This window comes from Tiliqua scincoides, chromosome 3 (assembly GCF_035046505.1).
Source record: "Tiliqua scincoides isolate rTilSci1 chromosome 3, rTilSci1.hap2, whole genome shotgun sequence".
Taxonomy (NCBI): domain Eukaryota; kingdom Metazoa; phylum Chordata; class Lepidosauria; order Squamata; family Scincidae; genus Tiliqua; species Tiliqua scincoides.
In genome coordinates, this window is record NC_089823.1 from 52,593,003 (window position 1) to 52,613,711 (window position 20,709).

Genomic DNA, 20,709 nt, shown 5'->3' on the forward strand with positions numbered 1-20,709 from the left:
TGAGATTTCCCTTCACCCTCTGAGGGTGACCTCTTTACATTTAGTATAGCAGTCTGAAAGTAAATGCCAGAGATGGTATCAAAACTCTTTTATTCCGATGATAATACAAAAAGAGCATTTTATAAATGCAGTCTCCAATGTTACCATTTTCCATACAGAAAAGCTGCTTCACATTAACCTGCAGCCAAGCTAACCCACCCTCATTTCTGTACCACAGTCTAGACAGAATCAGAGCTTCAGTAAAAAATGCTAATATAGGTGTTATTTAGCCAACCAGAAGCCACTATGTTCAAATGAAGGCATACTAAAACAGGTGAAAGTCTTGTACTTTTTGAAAAATATATTTTGTTTCTATAGAGTCCCATGAAAGTTATTTGAATGTCCAGATGGATATTTTCTTCTTATAAGCCATTGCTTTCAGCAAGAGCAGCATAATTCTTAGGTTCAAAAACATGGTCATGCCATAGTTTGGAAGAAAGCTCGCTATTATAACTGATGCCCAAAATTCATTTTTTTTGTTACAACACCACCTGTTCTTAAATCATCACATGAATCTCAACCATCTAAATTACCCAAATAACCTTATTCTACAAGTCACTGCACCAGCACAGTGGCTCATAGGATCAGCAAAAGGATGCTGCTGGCGAGCTTGCTCCAGTATCATCTAGCCATTTGGATGAGGGTAGAGGCAATCAAGGCAGGTCTTCTTGCCACTCACAGAGTGCAAGCTGCTATTTACACATCTACTGAAGTTATTTAGAAAAGAGACCTCAGAGACTATTTTTTTCTCCACTCAAGAAACTTCTAGAATCCCCCTTGTTCCCAACAAATGTGAAGATGAGATATCCCAAAGCTAAATTCTGTTTCAGCTTAATGTCTTCCACTATGCTTAATCTTTATCAAGGTTTGACGCTTTTATACGATTTAGCGTTTCACCACATAAAAATAGTCAAGAGGTTCTGACACACTTAAAATGGATTGATGAATCAACATTTACAATAGGTTGTGATGCAAACCCGTTCTTTTTGCTAAGACAAGCAACAGGTATAACCCTATTAATATACGGAAGGGCTGCTACCAGAGAGTTGGCCTTGTGTTGGCAAGGATTACAAAAGCTAGATAGCAGGTGCATGCTCCCCTTGTGACAAAAATGTCATTACTACCTGTCTTCTGATACTGTAAAGGGGGACATTCTTGCCCTGAAATATATTCTAAAAGTTACATCAATTATAATTTCTCCCTTTAAACATCAGTGTGGAAATCAAGTAGTAAATTTGGTTCCCTTCTTGTTATTATATACTTTAAAAACATCAAGTCCCTTTAATACTAAGGGTGTGGCTACTTTTTAGTTCTCAAAGGCACAGGATTCAAAACCTTCCCTATTTTTAAATGCAGTTTGCCATGTTGATTGGGGGGGGAGTGTTGGAAGGCTACTATCTGAAAGAAACTATAGTTTTATGACCTCAAGGAGCTAATCTCATAGTACTCTGAATCTCAGCCAAGTATTTGGTGGGAGTTTGGGAACCAGTTTGTGGGGGAGGGGCGAAGGCAACAACGCGACCACCACAATCACACAGCTGCTAGGGACAAGTTGTTTTTTTTTAAAACTTACCTGTGGTGGTGCCGGCCCTCCCAAGGGTGCAGGGAACCTGTGGATCCCTCTACAGAGCTCCCTGTGCCTCCAAACTGCAAGCAGTGCCAGACGGCTGTAAACAGTGAAAAAGGTCACTTCTGGTTTTGCTACAAAACCTAGAAGTGGCTTTTCTCACTATTTACAGTAGCTTTGAAGGTGAGGGGAGCTCTGCAGAGAGAGGCACCAGTTCCCTGCACTGGGCTGACACAGAGGGCTGACACTGCCACAGGCAAGTAAAAAAAAGAAATCCTCTTGTCCCTGGCAGCAGTGCTATCACATCACTGCCTTCACCATCACCTGCCCCTTAAGGGGGCAGAGACAGGGCTTCCCTTGCTGAGGTGTCTCAATGCCCCAATTTGGGAAGCTCTGACATAAGGCATTTTGCTCTCCATACCATCAGTCCTGGAAATGCTTGAAAAAGGCCTACCCTGTGTCTTCTGTTAATAAGAACACATCTGTCAGCTTTCCTTTAGATTTCTAATAAAAATTCTTGAATCATCATCAGAACATCTAGATTTTAGGAATGTTCTTTGGGCCACTTCATACAATATGCTTTGCTCTACTTCCGGACAATTTTTCATCAACTTAAGTGGACAAACAAAATGTATAAACTGGATAATAAGAGATACATGCTTGTGAATACACTCCTGATCATAGTGGTATACTTTCCAGATCAGGAAAACGGCTGATGGTTGTATCGTGAATTATCTAGTTCACACTGGATTAGATTTGTCCATGTAAGTAAATACCTGGAAACCCTCCGTATCACTTGCATTTACAGTGCAACACTTTGCATAAATTTTGACAAGGTGGGATTAATCACAGAGGTTAATCCCCATGTCTTTAATTGCAAACTTAAAATCAACCTGAAATCCAAAATGAACAGTAAACAGTGAGATGCTTACTTCAATATTGCTGACTAACACCAGCACCCAGAAAATACAAATATTGTTATTAGTAAGAGAGGAGTGCTTAATTCTCAAGAGTTCTGCAACATATTATCAATACTTTCTACAAAAGCATAGACTCAACTTGCTATTTCAAGGTTGTATTTTTTTTTTTTCCTGGAATGGTTAAAAAAGTCTTCTCTCTGAATTGCAACTTCCCAAGAACAGTAACTACTAAGATACATGTAGGGTTATCAGCATTATGGAATAAATTCAGTAGTATTAACCCATTAAGACTGAAAATCAACCATTAGGGCAACTTCATATATTAAGGGTGAAATCCTAAAGGGTCGGTGCAAGTCCCTTGTGGCAGCCCAGGACTGTTGCAAATGTGCCATAAGGCATGCTTGCGCTGATGTGTGAATAGGGGAGGCAGGCACAAGGATGTGCACTATCCTCTCTGCACCGATGCAAGTCCTGGGCCTGGTAAGTTTATAATGGCCTTTCCAGGCCAGCGTGGGGGACTCGGGGGGGACTCGGGGGAGAATGAGAAGGCATTTCAGGGAGGGACAGGGGGGACGGCAGGGGAGCAGGGGGCAAAGTTAGGATCCAGCACTATGCCGGATCATGCACCCGATCCCGGGCAGCCCAGGGCAGCTCCAGGCTGCTCGGATTTGCGCCACCTCTTCAGGTGGTGCAGATCTGAGTAGACCCACTGGGGCCGCTGCAGCGCGACATGGGCTAAGGAAAATTATTTTCCCTTGCCTCAGGCCGAGCAACAGCTAACCCAAAATTTGCGCTGGATACTGCACAGTCCCACGAGCCTGCATGTTCCAGAGCAAGTTAGGACTGCGCTGCCCATCACACAATCACTTCAATTTCCACTTGAAAATGTGAATGCATATAGCTGCTAGCATCAATCACTATATGGGGAACCACCAGGGACTACTGCCTTTTGCTACTGTAAAGTGATGCATGCTCATCAGTGACCAGTAGAGATGTCTTCCCTGCTATAGCAACTGCTGTTCATGGTCACATACAATGAAAAATTTTGCTAGCAGTATTCTACTGCACTAACCCCCTTTTTTTTGGTAGTATCCACACAACAGTTCTCAATAAAGTGCTACTATCTAAATTCAAGCTTGATTGCAACATTGAGAAAAAGGCTTTTAAATGACACTTAAGAAGAACTTCAGCTGTGCGATCTGCATTAATACTGCTGCACACCAGGCCAGCTCAGTCAATACAAAACTCCTGGGACATGCCAGGATGCAATGTCAACACTATCTTCATCATTACTCCGGAATTATTTCATTCCATTTTCAAGTAATGAAATCTTGAGGTTCTGTTGATTATTACATTAGAAAAATAAAACTTAGAACATGCTTCAGAAATGCTTCAGAATCACTGGCTGTTCTTTAACTCTGAGCTTGTGCTTTCTTACAGCTCAAGTAGAAATAGGATCTTCTCATTAATTTCAGGTTTCTAATTCCTTAAAATGGAAGAGGACAGAACTGATGTATCCTGAATGGTCCAGCAACATGCAAGTGGAATTAACTTAGAAGAAACAAAACTTTGGATATGGAATTTTAAAAAAAAGAAGATGGGATGAGAACACTGAAGCTCAGTTGAAATTGGTCTTTCGTAAATGCCTGTTTGGAATCTCTACAGCACTAACTTGAAGAGGCCAAGATCCACCAACAATTCCTGCTTGGATAGCCACCCCTATTACCACTGCTAGGTCTGGGTCAACAGAGGTGTTGGGTTTCTTCCCAAAGAATTCTGTAATAACTTTGCGTATTCTAGGAATTCGGGTAGAACCACCAACTAATACAATCTCATCGACTTCCGTCTTGTGTAGGTGTCCATCCTTCAATACCTGCTCAATGGGCACAAGTATTTTCTCAAAAAGGTCCTCATTTAATGTCTCAAAGAGTTTCTGGGAAATTTCTAATTCAAAGAGAACTTTTTTCCAAGTGCTACTCTTTGTTTCTGAAGAACTGTCCCTCATATTGTCTGTCATCTGAGTGACTGTTTCTGAAAAGACATTTTCATGCTTGCTGTACATCTTGTTCTCCTTCTGCAAATGCTCATGCTGGTCCTTCCTCTGTGGCATAGTAAGAGATACTTTGATGATGGAAGAACTGTGAATTGTCAAGTTCAGTTTGACAGCTTCTACAGCTTGTCTGAGTCGATGTATTTCTTCCTTTCTGGAGGGCAGAGACCCATATGTCTGATGGATCTCATTATACAGGTACTGCAGCAATCGCTGATTGAAGTCCTGCCCTCCAAGTTTGTTGTTACCTAAGACACAAAGCTCATATGTATCAGAAAACTCACAACACTGCATATGAATGACAGAAAAAAGGGAATTTATAGCTAAATAGTACATAACACTGGACGGAGATCTCAGTGAAATATTTCTTTCTTGTGTTTAATATGCATTACGCCTCCCATGTGCTCAACAATCTCACTGTTATGTGGACCAAGGTACAGAACAGAAGTTTACTGCAGCTCTAGTGGGCTGCCATACCTAGTTGGGTGTATTTGACCTGTTGGGTTACCAGTTGTGGGCTTACTCTATAAAAATTACCAGTTATTATTATGCACATATGTTTTAAAAGTAAGTCCTGCTGAAATCAATTATGCTCAAATCAAATAAATATGTTTAGGACAAGGGATCTGGATTCATACAAATGGAAGAAGCCGTTATATATGTAAAGGCCCAGTCCTATCCAGCTTTTTAGCACCAATGGAACTGCAATGCAGCCCCTAGGCAAGGGAACAGATGTTCCCTTATCTTGAGGAATCCCCCCAAGATTGCCACAGCACCAGAGGATGCAGTGCAATGGCATGGCAGCATCAGAGCTGAAACATTGGATAGGATTGGCCCCAAGTTATTTAGTAGAATCAGTTTATTCTAATATTATAGGACTGGTTCACATGTGCATGTTTATCATTTGGTAATCACAACAGCAGGCGATGACTTGCATGAATGAATGGGCCATCACAAATGGAGCAACAGAGATACAGAACTTCTCTATCATTCCAAATACAACTTTGCAATGGAGCCAGTTCACACGCTCAGGTCTTGGTTATTAACAGCCCAGTCCTATCCAAGATTGAGCTTCTGGCTGAAGCATGTGGAGACGGTGGAAGGCACTTTTGCTGTTGCAAAATGGCTGCTGACAGCACACACAGTGCTCCATTGTTGGCCATTTTCTAAGAGCCACTGGAAGAGGTGGCAGCACTCCACCTCCACCATGCCTGCTGGAGAAGGTAAGGCAGAGATGGGGGTGAAACTGGGCAGGTATTAGGGAAGAATGAGGGCGGAGAGGCTGCAGGAGGAAGTGGATGTGGAGGTGATAGCATGCATCAGATCCTATTCTCTATTTCCCTACCCCCTTTGTCTCATTGGACCGGTACCAGCTACAAACCTGGCACAGGTCCAAAGAGACCCACTGCAGAATGGGAAGCTGACAGAAGATTAAGGTGGAGTAACTCCCCTTTCCCATCCAAAGCCTCCCAATTCCCCCCCCCCCACTGGATAGGGTACGCTCATTTTTGGTGCTGCTTTAAGTGTACCATAGGCATAGGTAAACCAAGTGATGTATGATGCTTGGAAGATCCAAACCTGTTAGTTTCAGCTAATCTTATTAGGATTACAACTGAAAGCTAAAACATGTTCTATATTCTTCTATCCCAGTAACATACTTTCAATAGCATTGTAGACAAAATGCTAAGCTGAACAATTCTACTAATTTTATGACAAACTGCTACTGAATGGAATTTACTTTTCCTACATTGCCAATCAGTGGTAGTTATTGAAAAAGTATCTTACAAAAGATACCGCTGATTCATAATGTAGGTCTCCAGTTAACTTACAGAAAAAGTAACTGTAAATACAGTCCAACCTTGACGTGCACCAGGGATGCATTCTTTGACTCCGCACGAATACTGAAGCCCACCGATAAACAAATCCATGGATCTGGTCCCTAAGGCCTCCAGGTGCAACTGGCGATGTTCTCTGGTTGCCAACTGAAGATGTTCTGAAGCCCACAGAGGCCTCCAGAGGTGCCAGAAAAGCAATTCCAGTTTAAAAAAAAAACTGGAAGTGCCCTTCTGGCACCTCTGGAGGCCTTTGTGAGGGCTGCAGAGGCCATGTATGGCATCTGAAAGGCTCCTTGATGTGACAAGAGAACATCTCTGGACATGCTCAGGTCTGACCTCCACCGCAGGTTCAGAACCCAAAGTTAGTTAAAACTGTAGATCCTAAATTCATGTATAGGCAGGTAGGACCTGTATATGGTATACATCAGAAACTACAGGAAACAGACAGACTCAATAAGAACTAGAAATATATCAGTGTTCATAGACTAGTACAGCAGACTATCAAAAAGTAAAGGTTTCTCATTACCTGCCATAGCCCGTGTCAGAAACATCCCTCCTTGCTTGTTCAACAGCGAAACATCTAATGTTCCTCCACCCAAATCCACTACCAAAACATTAGACACATCAACCTTGTGGAGCCCATACGCCATTGCTGCAGCAGTGGGTTCATTAATTACCCGCAGAATTTCCAGCCCTTCAAATGTAAAACAATTTGTTAGTATTCTCAAATTATCTCACTTGATTTGTCTGGGACATTCACCACAAATTATACTAAAATGATCTAATTGATTTTTCTAGATAAAATACAATGACTCTTTCGGAATTTAAATTAAAAATGGTTTAACAGTCTAGGGCCCAATCCTATCCAATTTTCCAGCACCAGTGTAACTACTATGCAGCCCCAAGGTAAGGGAACAAATGTTGCCATACCTTAAGGGGGCCTCTGTGACTGCTGCCCCACCACAAGATGCAGTACATGCCCCATTGGCACAGCTGCACTGGCCCTGGAAAATTGGATAGGATTGGGCCCCTAGTCAACTTGTCTATTTTTGCAGTGCTTCCTTGGGAAAGCTGTATGTTAGTTTATAACAAAGTTATGATTTCAATTTGTATTATTTCAAGTTGCCAGCTTTTCCTAAGATCATTTTCACAGAGATGCAATTTCCATGTTGTCTTCATGGAGAGGAAGATATGGAGATCTTTATTTGCATTAGTCAATAGTATTTCATGTCATCAGTGCTCTTTTATCCATGGTTTCTAAAAGTTCCATAAGCAAAAGCTATTAGCACAATCGTTGAGCATGATCCTGTATGTGTCTATTCAGAATTAAGTCCCACTGGGTTCAGTAGAGCTTACTCCCATAAAAGTGGGTACAGGGTTGCAGCCTTTGTCATCCTGTTATACATGCTCCAAGTATGACATTATGAGTACAAACTTGGATTGTGATCCTATATACACACTGATTGTCTACCCCACCTTTCTTCCAGAAAGGAAATTCAAGACAGTTTACAAGATTAATAATAATAATAACAATAATAAAACATTAAAAAAAAACCCCAGTAGATTACATAAACAATTAAAAATCACGTTTACTTAACACACCAGTCCATATCAGCCACTGAAAGTCATCCTGAACAAAAAGGTCTTAAGGCTTCGACAGAAGTTCCCCAAAGTGGGAGCAGTTCTTAGTTCTAAGGGGAGTGAGTTCCTCAATCAGGGTATCAGAAGCCATCCCCCTCACTTCTATCAATGGCAGTATGGTTAAAAAGGCCCCCTCTAGTGACCTCAGAGGACGGGTTGGATTATATGGAACTTACCTGGAAGTAAGTCCCTCTGAAATTACACTTATCTGGGAATCTCATTGAAATTAATAAGACTTACAGGTTGGGCCTCCATATCCGAAGGTTGTGTATATGCAAATCTGGCTCAACGTGGGTCCCCCAGCCCAGCTCTGGTCCCCTCAAATTTGATTATTCGTGATTTTCGGTATCTGTGGAGGGTCCAAAAATGGATCCCCTGAGGATACTGAGGCCCCACCTGTATTTCTAAGTAGGCATGCACAGGATTAATCTGACAGTTTAGCAAGAATACCAAGAGAAAGTTGCATCACCTGCAAGGTTAGCTGCCTTAATTGTATAGTTCCGTTGTCGTTCATCAAACTCTGCTGGAACTGAAATAACTGCCTTGGAAACTGGCATTCCGAGATAGTCCTCAGACATCCTCTTCAATTTAAGAAGAAGCTGAGAACCAACATATTCTGGTGTTACACTGTAGGTTTCATTAGTTGAAACAGAAAATTCAGCAGCACCCTTCTTGCTAAGAATCTGAAAAACAAAATCCAAAAACAGGAAAGCCCTTCAGTACAAAGCACAGTTCATCTTCTAATAAAGAAAAAGGTCTTTTGTGTAGGGAACTCCATGATCATGCCAGAGTTTGTAATGAAAACTTTGACAGAAATAACTGTGACTGAACTAGCCCTCCATTATCTGAAGTCATCGATTAACCCTAGGTAACATCCAGTGTTCCCACTGTCTAATGCAGGCTTGGGCAAACCTGGCCTGAGGGCTGGATCCAGCGTTCAGCTGAATCCGTTCCTCTGGTGACCGGGACACTTTGATCTGGAGCACTGCGTGAATGCCTGTCCCAAGATCAGGATGATACAATGCTCTGGCCCACCGTGTCTATGTTCCAATGACCCAGCAGGCACTGTGGCCAGATGTCACCAGCATCACACCATCCCAATTTCAGGACAGCCATTCGTGCAGTGCTCTGAAATAAAAAGTGCTGGCCATGCCGGGGAACGCTTTCCTGGGGCTAAGCGGTCAGTACTGGCCTGCTGCTGGTCTAGTAGAAGGGACTCCTCCTCTGGTGGAAGGATAACTCTGGATTCCACCCATGGTATACAACCTAGCTGCTAAACGGTTCAGTGAAAAAAAGAGGATGAAGTCCTGTGGTTCAGCATCTTCTTCAGTTCAATCCCTGATATCTTCAAGCAGGGCTGAGAAAGACTTTACCTGAAACCCCTGAGAGCTGCTGCAAGTCAAGGTAAACAGCACTGAACTCAAGATAAGGCAGCTTCCTCTATTCTGTGATCACGTTTAACAGTCCCAGTAGCACAAATTAAAAACATTTAATGAGAACATTTAATGTTTAGTGAGAACATGCCTGTCACCCATACCAAGCACTTGCAAGAAGTCATTCAACTTCTTCTATTCCAAGAACAAGTGAGAGGTTTCAGGTCTTCCCATTTGTTCCCTGCCAGGGAACGATATGGCTGTTCAAGACTTTCAGCTCACCTTAAATGGGTACCTACTGCTTTCACTCATGAGTTCTTCTGGTGTGAAGATCTTCCCTATAAATCGCTTGGCATCATAGACAGTGTTCTGTGGATTTGAATCTGCCAGCTCTAGGCCGTCATATCCCACAAAGATGTCTGTGTCAGTGAATGACACTATGCTGGGGATGCTGTTGTGCCCATTTTCATCAGGAATCACTTTCACCTGCGCTGTGCCAGGAAGGAACACACCGACTGAACAGTACGTGGTGCCAAGATCAACCCCTATTACTTTTGGTGTGGGCATAGGCAAATACTGTTGAGCCAGGTAGCCAGCTAACAAAAGTGTCAGAATGGCAGAACCTAAAATAAGACATGAAAAGAAAAGAAAAAATCAGGTAATCCCAGCAAAAGTCACTATACCAGCAGAAGAAGTAATTTAAGTATATTAACCAGGTTTATGCAAGAGATACAAAACTATCTTGGTGAAACTTCTGGCTCGAAATTGTTTCATTTACTTGATTCAGCAGCAGGTTTGTCCAACAATTCAAAGAAAGTGCAAAGATGGATACAATACTTATCATGAAATTTTTAAAAAAATTGTTAAATTACACACATATGACAAGAATGTTATAAACTTGGTTCTATCAAGACTTTTAAACATATCGCATAATAATGGAAAAATGTACAATGGAAAAAGCTTGAGGAAAAATACTGGACAACTTGAGATAATCCAATCACCCCCTCATTCTGCTATCCTAAGTACTTTGCTGGCAAACACAGTCTTTCTGTGAAAGCAAGATTTCCCAGTTTGAAGAGACACTTGGCCAACAGAAGAGGCAAAGAAGGAAGGCCCATAGCCAGGGAGATAGACCAGGGACAGACTGCACTTGCTCCCAGTGTGGAAGGGATTGTCACTCCTGAATCGGCCTTTTCAGCCACACTAGACGCTGTGCCAGAACCACCATTCAGGGCGCGATACCATAGTCTTTCGAGACTGAAGGTTGCCAACTACTACTATAATTAAACTGCACTTCAGCCTATACAGTAATTGTGTTTTGACACCATGTTCTGTTCCTTCCACAAAAAATGCCTAAAACAATCTGTTAAAGGCATAGCTTTCCAGGGGATACTCCCTCCCCACAGAAATATAAAGGCATCTAAAAAAAATGTACACACATTTTAATGAGCTCTAATTCATACATACTTCATTGTAAAAAACAACAACAACAACAACCTGCAAAACTCAAACATTTAAGGGAAGCAATTGAAGAGATGTGAACCATCCCAGCACACACATTGGTGGATGTCTGCAGATACCTTAGTCAACAATGTCAGTGGTGTACAGACGCCATTGGGGAATGTTTTGAGCACTTGGCCTCTTTAATTAAACTGGGTCAAGCAACTGCTTCTGTGTACATTATACAGTATATGAGTGAATTATAGCATAATAAATTTGACACTATGAAGCAGTGATTTTCAACCTTTTTAATCTCATAGCACACTGAGAGCCCAATCCTATCCAGTTTTCTAGTGCCAGTGCAGCCATGCCAATAGGGTGCACACTGCATATTATTATTCTTCCCCTGTTCCAGATGAGGCATCTGAGGCCAAGAGGAAATGGCTTGCCTAAATTCACCTACTGAGTTCACGGCAAAGGCAAAATTTGAGCTGCTATGCTACACGACATCAAGCTACACTGCAGCCCCAGTACCAAGTACAATATGTTAAAATCCTGCACATGCGTTAAAAGCGCTGCACATAAAGTAGAGCTTCTGCTAGATCAGAACTGCCTAACACTGTGTCTCTCAAACTGTGGGTTGGGACCCACTATTATAATGCCGTTGTACAAATCTATGGTAAGGCCACACCTGGAGTATTGTGTCCAGTTCTGGTCGCCGCATCTCAAAAAAGACATAGTGGAAATGGAAAAGGTGCAAAAGAGAGCGACTAAGATGATTACGGGGCTGGGGCACCTTCCTTATGAGGAAAGGCTACGGCGTTTGGGCCTCTTCAGCCTAGAAAAGAGACGCTTGAGGGGGGACATGATTGAGACATACAAAATTATGCAGGGGATGGACAGAGTGGATAGGGAGATGCTCTTTACACTCTCACATAATACCAGAACCAGGGGACATCCACTAAAATTGAGTGTTGGGCGGGTTAGGACAGACAAAAGAAAATATTTCTTTACTCAGCGCGTGGTCGGTCTGTGGAACTCCTTGCCACAGGATGTGGTGCTGCCGTCTAGCCTAGACGCCTTTAAAAGGGGATTGGACGAGTTTCTGGAGGAAAAATCCATTATGGGGTACAAGCCATGATGTGTATGCGCAACCTCCTGATTTTAGGAATGGGTTAAGTCAGAATGCCAGATGTAGGGGAAAGCACCAGGATGAGGTCTCTTGTTATCTGGTGTGCTCCCTGGGGCATTTGGTGGGCCGCTGTGAGATACAGGAAGCTGGACTAGATGGGCCCATGGCCTGATCCAGTGGGGCTGTTCTTATGTTCTTAATGTCAGGTGGCTTCCCATTCATTTCAATGTGTATTTTATTTTTTAATATATTACATTTGATGCTACCATGGTACGTGACTACATTTGGGGAAATGTTACCGATCTGCACTTTTAACAGGCTACAGTGTATATGCTTTAAACAATGATAGTCAATGGGGTTTCCTCCTGGGTAAGTGTGGACAGGATTGCAGCCTTTGGGATGTTTGGTGAATTTTTTTTTTAAAAAACAGATCAGTAACTGCTTGACAGAATAAGGACAGTTCTTTATTTTAAATAAAGTTTTAAACGTATACTTATTGTGAACTTTTAATTTACTCAGGGCACATTTCTAACCAAATTTCCAGCACTGGCAGAGTTGTGCCAGTGGGGTATGTGGAGGGAGAGCACAGTTAGGGGGGGCAGTCACAGAGGCCTCTTCAAGGTAAGGAAACAAACATTCCCTTACCTTGAAGAGACCTCCATTACTGCACCCCAACTGCAGGATAAAGCAAGGGTAAGGGAACAATCATACCCTTACCTTGGAATTGCATTGCTCTTACCTCGGTGCTAGAGCGTTGGTTAGGACTGCGCCCTTAATTTGATTTGTATTCATCATGGGGTGGTGTTCAAAATTTTCCTGCTTGATGATGTCACTCCCAGCCATGACATCACATTCAGGTTAACGACATCACTTTGGGTGGGTCCTGACAAAAAATGGGTCCTGGTGCTAAAAGGTTTAAGAACCATTGGATGCACTGAGTGGGCTGGTCTCCTGTGTGTGCCACAGTGACCAGCCAGTTGTTTCCAGGGTGCCCACATGAAGGCAAAAGCCCTTCTCCTGCTTCCAGGAAAGACCTCGCCTGACATTCAGTGGCACGCTGCCTCTGACCATGGAGGCTCCATTTAAGTACAGGGGCACTCGGCACACGCCCAGAGGCACCCTTCCGCCTGCTGCGATGGTGAGCCCTGCATGTCAGCCGTGAGTCCCAGTCCAAAGGAACTCACACAGCTGGGAAGAGGCTGCCACAGCACGCTCGCTCGCTCGCTCACTCACCCAGCACCGTCATTTCCCCGGCCATCTCCTCAAGGCCTGGCTTCTCTCCGGCCCCTGCCTCGTCTGCCACCGACCGGCTTCCTCGACCGTTTACCGGTTTGCTGACTGTACCTTACATTTTCTTCCATTGGGGGAAAAAAAACCTTCGCGCCCCAGTCGCCTGGTGGGAAATGTAGTCTTTCTCTACGTAGACTCTAATAGGCCCCTGTAGGACGAAAGACTACACTACCCATCAGGCAGTGCAGCTGACGCAGAGGCGTCTCTGTGCGTAAGCGTAATCCAGGGACACGTCACCCAATCAAGAGCGAAAGGGGCTAATAGGACGAGGGAGAGATTTTTTCTAGTGACGTATACAGGAAGGTGGGCGGGGAGACGCTCTTGTGACGTTGTTCCCACGCGTTGCCTGCTGGGAAAGAGAGTTTTTATGAGGCACAATGAACTACTTGGTTGCAAACTTGGCTTTCTACTGGGACTTATAACCTCCCCCAGATCAAACACTCCTCCACCCTCCAAAGTGTGTTTGTGTGTTCAGTAAAGTAGTGAACAGACAAACACACTATTTCACACTTGCTAGTTCTTATTGTTAAGAATTTCAGCTCAGGGAAGTGTGGCTCTGAATAGTTCATTTCTACAGTGTTTCTCAATCCATGGGTCGGGACTCACTAGGTGGGTCGCGAGCCAATTTCTGGTGGGTCCCCATTCACTTCAGTACTTTATTTTTAATGTATTAGACTTCATGCTCCCACAGCATGTGACTGCATTTGGGGAAATGTGACAGACCTGTACTTTGAATAGGCTATTATGTTTATGGTTTGAACAATCATAGTCAAAGGGTCTGACTCCTGGGTAAGTGTGAGTAGGATTGCAGCCTAGAATTTTACAAAAATTTCCTGTCTGATGATGTCACTTCTGATCATGACATCACTTCTTGTGGGTCCTGACAGATTATCATTCTAAAAAGTGTCCTATAAGTTTGAGAACCACTGCAGTAACACTTATCTAAAAGTAAATCTGATTTTATTTAGTAACCTCTGATTTTATTTAGTAACCTCTGATCAAGTAATTGCATCTAGAACTGCAGCTTTCACATTCTCCTTGACAAGCACACAAAGGGCCCAATCCTATCCAACTTTCCAGCTCCAGTGTAGCCACAATGCAGCCCCATGGTAAGGGAACACATGTTCCCATACCTTTAGAAGGCTCCAGTGATTGCTGCTCCACCACAGGATGCAGCACCCACCCCACTGGCACAACTGCACCAGCACTAGAAATTTGGATAGGATTCGGCTCAAAGTCCATAACACCAATAAACCCATAACACCCATAAACATGGGTTTTGTAGGGCTTGATCAACCTGTTCCGTGGGCATAACCGGGCTATGGAGAAGTCTATGAGAAAGCTATCAAATCAGAACGGTTTCTTCTAGTGATTGTGCCTTATGCCTGATCAGAAATAAATCCCACACCAGTACAGTTACTAGATAAAAAGGGGGATGAAGTGCCTATACCTTTAACCATTGTATAGAAGAGGGAATTTTGGCAGGTGCAGCTCAACATGGAATGTTTTAAAAAGCTGACAAAATTCCCTCTTCCATACAATGGTTAAAGATATAGGCACTTTGTCCCTCTTTTTGTCTGGTAACCCTATTTATGAGGCTACTTTTCAAGCAACCATACCTTGAACTGCAGTTGTAATGCCAACTAGCTTATGTTTCTTATTACAGTTCACAGTGACTTTGGGAAATACATTACTACTATCTGTATTTTACAGATGAGAAATCAAGAACAGCCCAAATAATAAGAGTATGGAGAAAGATGGCTTTCGAAATGTGGTATCAACCCAAACACTTAACTTCTCCAATGTTGCTAAGATGAAACTAAGGAAACTAAGATGAAACTAAGTGTTATGAGTTATCTTTGATTTTATTACTATGCTTCTGTATCGTCAAAAGTAGCTCCTTTTTGTTAGCATGTCAGTAGAAATAGATGTGGTATCCTGTTTTGGATGCTTCACTTCATGGACCACAAGCTGTAAAGGAAGCAAATTTAAACATGCACATGCAAAGGTAGCCCAAGACAAAATAAAGATGGTCACGTCCATCTGAAATTGCTTACTGATGTTTATAGGAGCAGGCAGCAGAGAGAACTCTGAGAAGTGTGTGTGTGTGTATATATATATATATATACATGTTTTAGAGAATATATGTGATATGCCACTTCCATGCATATGTAATGAAAGTATGAAAGTATGGTTACATGGCATTGAATACCTACAAGTGGGAAAGATGGGTTCTAATGTTTTAAAACAAATAAATAACAGATATAACAGACAAAAGCCTTCCTGAAAACAGTAATTTTAGGTCAATGTCATGGAATATCAAAGTAATGATAACTATGTGGTTCCACATATAATCCTTTTGCATTAGAGAATATTTTTTCAGTTGGTGTTTTTGGTGACTTCTCAGTAAGGAAGTACTCAGTATGTAAGTAGTTACTGTTACTTTGTCCTGAAGGTGCTATGAAAATCCTAAAACACAACTGACAGTGCAGTCCAAAAATCTGCCTGAGCCGGGGCAGCCATCCCTGTGCTGGCTCAAAGTGTGGCAAACATGCCATAAAGCACATTTGTGACCACTTGTGAGCCAGCCGTGTCAGCTCAAAGGCCCACACTGCTCCTCTAGCACTGCATCCAGGAGCAGCACCAGATGAAGCAGCTAGGCTTGTGCAAGAAAATTCAGGGGAGTGGGGGAGGCGGGGAGGGGGCATTTCTGGGTGGGGGAAGAGTGGAACTAGATAGATTGGATCTGGGAGGGGGCAGGATTGGCAGAGGCCTCCTCTGCTGACCGCCGTATCATCACTGGCCCTTGTCTCTAGATGCATTAAGCCCAGCTACTTACAACTGGACTGCTCCACCAAGACAAGTGATCACCTGAATGACTCCTAGCAGGCTGCAAAGTTCTGTAGATTTCCTTGTAAGCATCACTGAAATCAGTAGGACTTGCTTTCTTCAACTAAATGACAGTTAAAGAAGTAGAGGATGCGTCCTTACTTATTAGGACGCAATTCACTAGGTATGTTATTTAAAGAAATGAAGCATTAAGAGATCCATTGAGACTTTGAAACTGTAACATGTTGACAAAAAATGGATTATTTTTATTCCAAATACCTCTCTTTATGAAAAATGCCTTCTTGGGACTTTTGCAAGGGAAAATGTGTTAGTTTATTTTTATGTATCATCTTGCATTTTATCTAGCATCTAGAGAGTCTGGTCCAACAAGAAGCTGACAGAACATACCAAGATCCAGGTCTACAGAGCTTGCGTCCTGAATACACTTCTGTACTGCAGCGAGTCATGGACTCTCCGCTCACAACAGGAGAGGAAACTGAACGCTTTCCACATGCGCTGCCTCCGGCGCGTTCTTGGCATCACCTGGCAGGACAAAGTTCCTAACAACACAGTCCTGGAACGTGCTGGAATCCCTAGCATGTATGCACTGCTGAAACAGAGATGCCTGCGTTGGCTCTGTCATGTCGTGAGAATGGATGATGGCCGGATCCCAAAGGATCTCCTCTATGGAGAACTCGTGCAAGGAAAGCGCCCTACAGGTAGACCACAGCTGCGATACAAGGACATCTGCAAGAGGGATCTGAAGGCCTTAGGGATGGACCTCAACAAGTGGGAAACCCTGGCCTCTGAGCGGCCCGCTTGGAGGCAGGCTGTGCAGCATGGCCTTTCCCAGTTTGAAGAGACACTTTGCCAGCAGTCTGAGGCAAAGAGGCAAAGAAGGAAGGCCCATAGCCAGGGAGACAGACCAGGGACAGACTGCACTTGCTCCCGGTGTGGAAGGGATTGTCACTCCCGGTTTGGCCTTTTCAGCCACACTAGACGCTGTGCCAGAACCACCTTTCAGAGCGCGATACCATAGTCTTTCGAGACTGAAGGTTGCCAATACATTTGCATCTAGCAAAATGGCCTCAGATTTGGTGAACAAATGTGTTCTTTGCTCTTCTAGGGTATCAAAAAGCTGACAGACTTTGTCTTAATGTGGAGTCCTACTTTCTGCTTCTACTATAAGGAACATATTTTATAGGTAGATGGTTTAGAGAGTTATTACATTTCTTTTCCACTAGGTGTCAGAAGACTGCTAGCTATGCAGATATGAGACTGTTCTGAACAGTTTCAGCTTCATAGAGAGCATATTAACCTTTGGTAATTTTTATCCAAATTTTTGCAAATGCATAAATCATAAAGAAGCCTCATCATTTTCTGCCGATTATGTTTAATTCTCCAGGTTTAACAAATTCACTGAACCTTCCCGTGAAACTGTTCTGGAAGTTCAGAATGAAACCTATTCTTTCCTTCCTACAAATGCAGTCATGATGTTAATGTCATGTTATCCATTAGATATGCGCAGGGCGAATAGTCTGTCAAGACAGTGAATCTTGTGCTTGAGCACTCAAAACTATATTTTATGAATTATGTGCCTAAGTTTTGAATTCATGCAATTTACACCAGGCGGGGGAGAGTAGTGTGTGTGGTTCTTCTCCCCCCCCCTTTTTAAAAAGAGAACAGTACTGATTTATGCATTTATCATTCCCCATTATCAGGGGAAACTAGAATACAGTTTCAGTCTTGCTGTAGGAATAAAGCATAACCAATCCTGCCCCCGCCACTGGTGCAGCTACACCAAAAACACATGCACACGAATCGGGAGGTTTCAGCAGGGAAAGGGATTTGACAGCCCAGTTCTAAAGGTGGCAAGCTAACTGGTGCAGTGGCAGCAAAGTGGCTACTGCTGCATCCTGTGATACCACAGCAGCCGACAAAGGTCTTCTTGCAATGGGGGCTTCTCCTGCAGTGGGGCTTCTCAAGTCTGCGGCAGCTATTTTGCCAACGCAGAGTTGAGAGACTCCAACCCAAGATGGAGTTCAGGATCCAGTGGAGCAGAGCTCCACAAGTCCTGCCCCAGTTCCTGGCCCAGCTCAGGATTGAGCCCTTAATCTCCTTACCCCTATGTAAGCCTCCCAACTCACAATGAGTCTCCTCAGACCTGCGCTAGTGGTTTCAATAGCAAGTCTAAGGAGAGAAAGGGGAAGGGAGGCAGTGTGCCATCACCACTGAATCCACCCCATCCTACAGCCACCCCACCCAGTTTCATCCTCTTCTTGTCACCATTCAGGGTGACCAGATATCATAACTGCAAAAGAGGACAAGGCACCCCAAAATGTAGGACATCTAAGAAAAATGGCTGGCTGTGGCCCCCATGCCATAGTTTGAAGATTCCTGCTTTATGTACTATGCTACTGCAGCTACATCAGAACAACGCAACGTCCTTGCTGACATAGCTGCACAAACCTGTAGGATTAGTGTGCCCAAATATGTGGGGTTGGACTAGATGTCCTATTAAGCACCTTCCAACTTTATGATTCTATGATTCTTAGCTGATAAGGAATGGGCCATAGCTCAGTGGTATAGACCTGCTTTGCAAACCGAAGGTTTCAAGTTCATTCTCTGGTGTCTCTAGGTGGGGTTGGGAGAGACCTGCATCTGAAACCCTGGAGAGCTGTTGCTGGTCACAGTAGACAATGCTGAGTTAAAAAGTCCAGTGATCTGATTTGGTGCCAGGCAGCACTTGTAACCATACATGGCAAACCTTATTCCTAAATCCCCCAATAGAGTTTCAGACAAAGGAAGTTTGGGGGTCTTGGTTGAAATAAACCACAACTGTGGTAGTTGTATTCCAAATTAGCACATGAAGCAGCACAAAGAGAGAAGAGCTGCAACCCTGAACACATCCATCCTTGTACATTCTATGGGATGGTTTACAATCAAGTATACATAAGGTCAGATCGTGTGAGCATAATGCAAAGTTCAGTGTAGTTCAAGCAACTGTGACCTTTGGTTGCAAGGGACAAAATTAGGCCTGTCTAACTTTCTGTGGAGTGTGCTTGCAAGCTTTCAGGAGGTTGAGGTTATACCCCATGTCTGTGAAAACAGCACTCAGCTATTTTTTAATGCTAGGACAGAACTATTATGAACAGCAAACTATATCCAGCCTCTAAAAGTGGTAGCCGTTGCAACAGACATTTTTCTGTCCTCATGTATGGGAAGTTAGATGCCTTCATAGGTGCCTTGACAAAGTTAAGATTAACACAATTAAACTGGTCCTGTAATGCACACTTACCTTGGAGTAAGCCCCTTGGAGTAAGCTTACCTTGGAGTAAGCACAGTGGGACTTACAGCTGAATAAACATTCATAGAATTGCACTGCATATTCTTTAAACTCCATATTTATTGGAGCACCTAATAATTATTCTCCGTACTGGACTAAGTTTAAGCATCAGAACAATTATTTGTCTACAGATCACAATCGCAACCTCCATGACTTTCAGGCAGAGGTGAGAGATGTCATTAGGATGTGAACATCCATCATTTTACAGTACAATATAGTTAATCAATGCATAGTGAAATAATGATTAATAAGGGATAATTCCCCATTGGAATTGTTAAAAGAACAATCAATTTTTATCATTCTCTGGGTATGGTCACGTACAAACTAGTAATTAGATGCCATATAAGACCATTTTGTAAAGGTGCAGAAAGTCCAGCAGTTCTCGTTCTAATTAGCAAAGTGAAAACTTCCAACTCATCAACATAAGTCAAGGTCTTTAGTGTTATTGCTTAGTAACTTTCCAGAAATCTCTAGTCATTTTGGCATCCAGTTTGCATAAGCTGCAGCCAATGCTAAGGTTTTCAACGTACCTGGAGGGTTCTTAGAGTTATTTCTGACAGTACTGATGGAATCATTCCGACATTAGTCAGATTATTCTTACAAGACAAGCAAAAATGTTAGCCACAACTTGTCTCCTTTTCTCAGCATCACTCCCCCGTATGCTGTCATGTGAGTAGCAAGTATCTGTTTAGCCTGGAGAAAAAGTTTGTTGAAAGCAGATACTGTAAACCTACAGTCCTTGCAGAGAGCCTGTACACCTCTCTTGAAAATGATCTTGCAGCAAAAATAGAAGCGACTCTTTACTGCACAAAACAGTAAAAATACACAGCCAAGCTCTCTGCGTTTCTTCTGGCTGACTGGTGTTTATAGGCCCGTTGGGCTGCATCTTACCTTTTTATGTAACCCACCATTACTATGCGCTGTGTCGCAATTCTTGGTTCAAGGTATATGCCTTTTATCTGTAGCATGTGTCTGAGGGTAAGAGAGAGTGACTTACTGAGAAGCAGAGATGACTCTTAGCAAAAAGATTTGCTCTTACTGCAGTTCTGAGAATGGCATTTATCAGCTGCTATTTCCAGCTTCCAATTTTATGTGTTAATAGTTCCAAAAAGGACTGGCAACTTTTGATTTCAAAAACCGCTGGCATGTTGGACAGGGTCAGAAAGCAGAGAGACCGGGAAGGCTAGGGGGAAGAGCTTACACAGGAAGTAGTCACAGTCCCATAAATGCACATCTGTACAGCCTGT

The 20,709-nt window shown here is 43.0% G+C and overlaps 1 protein-coding gene across 1 annotated transcript; it reads right to left on the bottom strand.

Moving 5' to 3' along the window:
- Positions 1-101: 101 nt before the first annotated feature.
- On the bottom strand, positions 102-13,336 carry HSPA13 (heat shock protein family A (Hsp70) member 13). Its single transcript, XM_066619291.1, has 5 exons — positions 13,231-13,336; positions 9,708-10,048; positions 8,522-8,735; positions 6,938-7,105; positions 102-4,824 (listed from the first exon to the last, which is right to left on the bottom strand). The coding sequence occupies exons 1-5, from the start codon at positions 13,253-13,255 to the stop codon at positions 4,145-4,147; spliced, it is 1,428 nt and encodes a 475-aa protein (XP_066475388.1). The 5' UTR covers positions 13,256-13,336; the 3' UTR covers positions 102-4,144.
- Positions 13,337-20,709: the final 7,373 nt, after the last annotated feature.

What these genes read in the sequence shown, in the direction of transcription:
- HSPA13 (XM_066619291.1), bottom strand. Translation starts at nt 13,255, where the DNA reads ATGGCCGGGGAAATGACGGTGCTGG. An exon ending in CGGGGAAATGACGGTGCTGG is followed by an intron (nt 10,049 to 13,230) that starts GTGAGTGAGCGA and finishes GTCTTATTTTAG; the next exon opens with GTTCTGCCATTCTGACACTT. An exon ending in TCTGACACGGGCTATGGCAG is followed by an intron (nt 4,825 to 6,937) that starts GTAATGAGAAAC and finishes TTTGTGTCTTAG; the next exon opens with GTAACAACAAACTTGGAGGG.